We start from the raw sequence: 7,671 nt of genomic DNA, 5'->3' as shown, positions 1-7,671 counted from the left end.
TTTCCTCCTTTTTTTTTTTTTCCCCCCCCCCCCCCCCCCCCCCCCCTACTGCATCAGATCTCTCAGCAGCCTATGCCACCATGGGCGCGTCCTGTCTTTCAACTCCCCCTCAGTTCTGTACGTTTTTCTCATCAAGTTGACTAACGTTTAATTAATATACGTGCATCCTGTGAATCTCTTCTGTGATTTAGTTGCAGACTCATTGTCTCCACCCATTAATATAGTAGTCTCAAGTTTCTCCTCGGGTCTATCAATAAAACGTTAGCTATAGGTATTTAGCAATCATCAGATTCTATATCAGAGGCTTGGTCCAAATCTGTAGGTCAGTCAACTTGGCTAAGGGTGTGTTCTTGTCGGTCAAACTTGGTATCATTAAAAAGGTCTCTTGGTGCGTAGTTGTAAGCTGCAAACTCTGCTTACTTCTCGAGATATGAGTTAAGCACGAGTTATAACGCCAAATATCATATTTCCCAAGCACAGGAAACAAAATGTCAAAACACCAGGCGAAGCACAAAAAAAATACCACGTCAGCCTTTTCTTAAGGAGGTTCTATATCAGCCTCATTACTTTTATGCATGAATAAGTGATCTTAATTGAACAATTACTAGCACCTAGACACGTGCTTAAGTCATGGAGGTTATATTAACCTTGCATAAGTAAGAAAAAGTCATATGAACATTTTGCGGCTGACTTACAAATTCTGATTATTGCATCTTATTATTTGCATATTATGTTTTAATTGAACTCAAGAACGGCAGAACTGGGCAAACCAAGAAATAGACATGGAGTGTCAGTAACAAACTTCCATGTGGTTAGATTCTGTACTTGACTGTCAAGAGAAAAGTTTGGAAATGACGTATGATAGAAACATAATGTGGTGTTACCGACATGCCGACATAGAGGTGCGTCACTGGTCCAGTGCCTCTGGAAACAGAAGACGTTAGTCCGATCCCTTCTGTATCGCTACCGGAACCACAGCTTAACGTCCCGTCCAAAAGACTGGAAGCCCTTGAGGCGTTAAGCTCTGGTTCACTGTTCATTGTGCTTGTCGAAGAGACGGAGAGGGGAATTTCCCCGGTACAATTAACCTGTAAATACTGTACATGGCGTCTTTCTTCTCCATCATGTAAAGTGAAGAAAATATATATATAGCCCTTCAGTGAGCTCAACTGGATCGAAATCACTTTCACATATAGTACTAACACACTATTGGGATTATGGTTCAAATAAAGATACTCTTTGTTGGTGCTTATGCTTAAGAAGAAGTGTTCGTCGGCTGGTGGTCTTGGCTCTCTATTACCGCCATCGGTCCTTTGATTTCTACATCGTTGTGATTGACTGGGTGGTCATGCAGACGCCCACATTCTTCTGGAAAAAAACAAATGTAAAACACATGAACCGATAGGCGACGTTAGAATCTCAACAGATTGCCAACGGAATACGCTTAGTAGCGAACTGGCCTGGGTACCATCCTCTGTAGTTTACTACTTACCTACTCATTTTATTTTACTTCTGAACCGCGGATTAGCATGGGAGAAGATGATGGTACCCAGGCTAATAGCGAACAGTATTTGACTGATTTGCCGCGATACAGGAAACTCCGAGTGTACCGAGTTCAAGATCTTGGTTGCCAGGTCCATCATTAGTCACGTTGTTTGATGCCTTAGATCTGTCCCTGCCTCTGCGCTGGGGGAAGATCAGCTTCTCAAGCCCGAAGAACGGGAACTCCACCATGATGGAGGCAACGAAGCCGCACAGGAAGGCCATGAAGGAGTACGCAATGAAGTAGAACCACTGCATAATGTAAATGAATGATGGATATCAATGGAACACATGTATGAAACGTTTTAAAACAAATTTTTGATGATATGTGTCGCTCCAAAGGTAATTTCAGTTGTAATCTGAGTAGCATACTCAATAATGAGTTGTGTTAGTTGATGGCATGGTGTCTCACCCAGTTAGTAGCCGAGTAGAGCAGCAGGGCCTTGAGGGACATGACGTAGACATGCATGATGATGGGGTGCACGAGGTACGCAGTGTAAGTCAGGCGACTCAACGGCACCCACCCGCTCCAGGACAGGAACTCCGTGATGATACCTAACGACGGGGTGGGATGGATAATCTTAATCACACACAAGTACAATTTACTTTTGTTAAACATTGGACAACCCAGGCCACAGCACAGGAAAACTAAAACTAAAATTAAGCCAAAATACTAGTAAGTACATTGGTCAATGATGCCCAGTACTAAAGCTAACCTGGCAATGCCCACGGGCTAGATGTCCTGGAGAGACTATGGAGACAGTAATGATGTGTAAAGTCAGAGGTCTTTCTGATGTTGTTGCACCAGTCAGTATATGCTATGGTTATGGTTATGGTTATAGGTTACTTACTTTATTGAAATTAGTGCAACAAAAACAATACAATGCGGTCACTAGGCAGCTAACTAGCTGATATTGTGACCACATACATATACATGGAGGAATTGCGATGTGTAGTCGATGTATGTTGAGGCCATGTATGGCTTTGGTCTTCAACGTAGAGAAATTGTTTTTATCTCCACTCCATCATCTAAAAGTATCCAATCTCGTACCTCCATATCCAACACTACAAGCAAACACGACCCAGGCCACAGCATAGGAAAACATGGTCCTGTCAAACGTCACGAAGGCCGGACTTTGGTCGACGAGAACCACAAACAGCAGGGCAGTGGATGACGCAAGGACCCAACCCAACAGCATCAGCACCTGGTGAAGGAACGTTGGCAGCAATGGTGTCATCTATTCACATATTAACATTGAAAAACGTTGTAATGCCTAAAATATCTCTATATGAGAGCGCTGATTAATCATTTTCTTCAGGTCGGCACGTATGAGTAGAAAAAGGTTGTTAGTGTACAAAATACCTCAAATTACAATTCATGACATGAATCATGTCCGCAATAATGTGCTCACAAAAACCTTCATCCAAGATCGTATTTAACAAAGTCACCTCCCAACGTTACTCTTTTCTGAAAGGGTATCGGATTCTAAGGAATGCTCTTCTATTCTTTGGTTACCTACTTGCTAGCAAAATACACCAGATGGTGATGATTATTATTATTCCTTTTTTAAGCACGCGTGAACTGAAATACCTTTGTGCGACGTGTGTTGGGTACTTTGCGGTCGGTCTTGAAGAGGATGTAGCCCATGAGTAGTCCAACCATGTATGGTCCCATACGGGTGAAGGTCACAGTGTACACCGTTGTAAAATACTCCTGGCCCAACATTCTATTGCAAATGACCATTAGAGTGGAGGATATTGGGAGCTTAACACAAGAAACAACACTTTACTTGCCACGGAATACTTAATACAAATCACCTCTAAATGATGAGCTTTTGTATCTTTACTTAGTTTACTATCGTAAAGATGAATGCAATTTTGAATGATGAAAGTACTTTCATCACACTGAGTTTATTTTCAACATCAGCTGCATCAAAATCTTTATTTCCATTTAACAGCGCTCGGTTTATATAGAAAGCCCGTGACCTGTGTTAATTCATCACATCCAAAGACTAATCTCCAAAATGCAGATCCTACGGTGCCATAAGATATAGCATTAAAGCTCGTCAATGGGTATAGCCGGCGAAAGGGAGTCAGACGGGCACCGGTAGCAAACACATTCCTAGGCCGGCTTCACTCATCTGCCAGCTGTTAATACTATCTTATGCTACCGTAGGATATTCCTGGAGATTAATAAAAATAAAAGTCATCAACTTACTGTCCTGCTTCTGCACATGAAGAGATAATACTGCTCGAGGCAATGTCACTTGCACGGTAGAAACGGTCGATAAACGAATTATCGTGCTAAACGTATAAAGAGCCAATCGCTGTGAGTAAGTATAAAGGTACTCACTTAACTAAGAAATGCTGTATGAGACCGGACGCAACCATACTTCCTGTGAGAAGGGTGATTATCAAAGCCAGCCCCAACTTCGGTTTTCTGAAATTCAGGGAGAAACTGTCTGTAAGTGTAACTGTATGAAGATTTAATTACGAGTCTCTGGAAAGGCTGCACAATGTTTTTTTCTGAGCAAGGAGGTTTGACAAAATCTTAGAGTTTTAACATCACGGTAATGAGTATTGCTTCTTTAAACAATTACCGTCCAGGTTTGGACCATATCAATGCCAAGATGCGACCCTTAATTACTCTTACTTGTAGAGTAGAATCAGTAGGCCCGGAGCTATGACGTACAGCTGCATGTCCACACCGAGGTACCACGCCCAGCCGAAACACTGTGGATTGGGCACAAAATATTTTATTGTGGTGACAGATCCCGGTTTCCTGCATTTTCATCATTAGCAACCGACTGTAATAGTTGTGTTCTATTTATACAATAAAATTTCCATGCAAGAGGATTATATATTTCTTCGAGAGAAAAAGTACATGGTACACGGTACGTAGGTTTGCTCATTGTTTCCACCATTTCTGTTGTGGGTTTTTCATTACTATAATTAACTGGCACAATTAGCACCAAAGCTAAGGAATATAAGTTCTCAGAGAGTTGATAGACCTATTGATAGCATTCCAACTTGCTCTGTTAAAAGAAAGTTGTAATATTGATCAATTATTCCAAATAAACTTTTTTTCATAATCACCTCCAAGCCACCACCGAACCAGTTGTTGATGTATAAGAGATTTGGCCAGAAGTACGTATCACACCCCGTGCCGAAGTTTTTCCAGGCGGGTCCCGTCCCCATGTAGTCCAGTAGGCAAGCATAGATCATGATGAGGAAGGCGTACACAGGAGTCAACCTGAGAACAGAGGACAAAGTCAGGTAAGTATTGATCTTTAGATAACTTGGACATAGGAAACTGAATAGCTATTTTGCTTGTCCACTCGCTATATGAAAGACGTAAAGCGTGTGTCGTAAGACTGCTTATCAATGTGCAAAATAAAGCATCAATATTTTACATCATCAACTGGCAACAACACCAATTGTATGCGTAAAAAGGGAATCCCCAAAGTCCAGCACATATGCATTCTAACGACCAGAAAACAGCCGGGAAAAGATTCTTACCTCCAGTAACGGTGCAGGTAGTGAAGAAGCAGGTCCTTCCCAGTAAAGGAGCCGCCATTCTTCTTCAGCTGCTTCATGAACAGGTAGGACACCAGCAGCGCACTGTGATACACCAAGAATTCTATATTTTAACATGTTCAAAGACACTTGGGTATGTTTTACAGTGTCTTGATATGTGACAATGCTTTACGTTTACTGCATTGTTAACAGCGACATCTGGCTGCAGTGCAAAGTAAATCAGTCATAATTGCTCTGAAGAATTTGAAGGGCGTTGGCTCTTGAAATTAGCATGCATGTGGTTGTTTTGTTACTTTATTTCATGCATATAATTTAGACACAGATACAACAGGATATCATTACTGTCCGTACAACCTCCACAACACTTAAGATTAACAGCTTACCGAGCTCGTCGCAAAATGTGGTTCCTAGTACCAAGTTTAAGATGATGATGATGAGATCTGTGAATACCCTCATGTGAAAAGCCCTAGCATGAAGTATTTGTTCGTTTACCTTAGGAGGAGAAATGTGTCCACAGACTTATCCATGCTCAGTCTTATGAACGCCCACCACTCCGAGTAGAATTCTACCTTCTCCCTGTTGTTAACTGCAGAGAGGTAGGGGTAATGGCGTGTAATACTACATCCTTCATCAGGTGTTCAAACGGGATTTAAATTGTACCGTTTTCACGGCAAAGTTCGTATAAAAGCAAGCTAAGGGTAGGCCCATTTTGTTCTGATGTAGATCGACACTGCAAATGTGTAAGTGTGTGATCGATAAAACCATCTTACTTGTTGCTGAAGCAGAAGCAAAACTGTCCGTGTGTCCATAGATGATCCACAAAGTGCTGATGACCCGAATGCCGTGAAGCGCCGGAAGTTGCCCTGGCGGCTGGTATGTGTTGAACACCTTCTTGGTGTTGGAGTACACAGAGAAGGACAGAAAGAACCGACCAGTCTTACCTGCAAGAATATCGTAGTTGACTGACAAGGAGAACGCTGCGACAAGTGTGCGCACTAACGATTGGTGTAGAAATATGCGACGCAGAAATGAATTGATAGAAGACTAACATTTGACTATACTTACTGCTGGTAAAAGCTTTCATTCGTTCCTCTGAGAAACAGACGTTAATGAAGAGCTCGTACAGGGTAGAGATGAACAATATGAGAAGTATGACTGAGACGATGGTTCTGAAAGTGTAAAAATACGCTTCATGTACGTGCCCTGTGCCATGCTTGACATTTTGCGCTGTTGGGGCTTTTACAATTCAATATGACAACCTGTTAACATCGACTATCATAATTCAACCAGGTGTCATAATACCGCCACCTCAAAAAACGTTAGTATAGAGGTCTTCCCAAGATTGCCTTGAACACCGAATGTTAAATATCCTAAAAGTAACACAATTCAGATATTTAGGTGTTGAAGACAATCTTGAGAAGGCCTCTATAACAACGTTTTTTGAGGTGGCGGTGTAGTGACACCTGGTGGAATTATTCGAATGTATGTTACACAAATTGTCTTCATTAATCATTAACTGTCTACCTTTTATGAGATGAGTTACCATAGACTTCATATTCATCCAATATACATAGCGTCCATACGTATAAACTAAACCTCATATCTTATAATTACTTTTCCAATTCTAAAAGCTGGACAGGTGTTTTCTATGATTGGTATATACTATATGAAGCGTGCTGATATCGCCGTTGTTGTTGTTGGGAAATGTAGAAATGTTAACGTTATCTTACATTGCAACGATGGCAGCGACACTGTAACTAGCGTACTCTTCTTCCCGCTGACAGAGAACTACTCCCGGAATCCAACTGGGCATTGGTTTTATACCAAGGAGACCTAACAGTAAACAGAATGAAGACAATACAGGATCACTATGTAGACCGTTTGGTCATGTACTGTAAGTAGTTGTTATACATGTAGACCTTGCGAAAGTCGCTGTACTTTTGTCGTGTCAATAAAGATAATGTTATGTAAAAGGTGGACAACACTTCTGAAGAACCAGCCAAGAAAATAGTTTCAAATAATAGCTGTAGATTTATGTATAAAAACAAGAAGAAATAGCTAATCTTCAAAGTGGATTCCTTATTGAAATCAGGTAATACGTCTAAACTTCTCACCTGTGCCTGTGAGAAGTCTAACATCAGAATCGTTACAGGTGTTTGGCACGCAGAGTCCTTGTGTAAAAACTTGAACTCCTGTAGTTTCCGTCAGCTCCTGAAAACACAACATCAATGATGATGTGAATAATTAAAAAACGAACAGCCACCGAAGGTCATACACACATCGTCATACACTCAAGGCTCGTTATATATTATAATATTAATCATTTTGAAGAAAAGGGGTTAAGTTTACTGTTGTAACAAACGTTACCGGTAACGTTTGTTACCTGCCCAGTAATATATTGCCAATAGGACCGAAATTAATACGTTTTTGGCTATGGTTAAAAAGAGGAATTTTCTTAAACAACCAGGCAGTTTTCACTGAAAATAAAGCCGGTTTATTTTTCGACCAAAAAAATGCCATTTTTTACATTTCAACGAGAACGAGTAGCGTACCGGTGGTATTCCTCCCCAAAGCACAATACAGTACATGGGC

At 41.1% G+C, this 7,671-nt stretch overlaps 1 protein-coding gene across 1 annotated transcript; it reads right to left on the bottom strand.

Moving 5' to 3' along the window:
* Positions 1 to 33: 33 nt before the first annotated feature.
* Positions 34 to 7,671, bottom strand: LOC118430322 (nose resistant to fluoxetine protein 6-like; the record flags this gene model as incomplete). The annotated part of the gene is given in 15 exon segments (XM_035841095.1): positions 34 to 1,368; positions 1,611 to 1,794; positions 1,955 to 2,097; positions 2,594 to 2,747; positions 3,134 to 3,269; positions 3,896 to 3,982; positions 4,196 to 4,275; positions 4,639 to 4,795; positions 5,062 to 5,163; positions 5,572 to 5,665; positions 5,850 to 6,020; positions 6,145 to 6,248; positions 6,810 to 6,912; positions 7,194 to 7,290; positions 7,632 to 7,671. Coding segments are annotated over 15 exon segments (1,765 nt in total), but the record flags the coding sequence as incomplete, so codon positions are not given.

Source organism: Branchiostoma floridae, chromosome 14 (assembly GCF_000003815.2).
Source record: "Branchiostoma floridae strain S238N-H82 chromosome 14, Bfl_VNyyK, whole genome shotgun sequence".
Classification (NCBI taxonomy): Eukaryota; Metazoa; Chordata; class Leptocardii; order Amphioxiformes; family Branchiostomatidae; genus Branchiostoma; species Branchiostoma floridae.
Note: the sequence above shows the minus strand (reverse complement) of the source record. Positions and strands in the feature narration are given on the sequence as shown.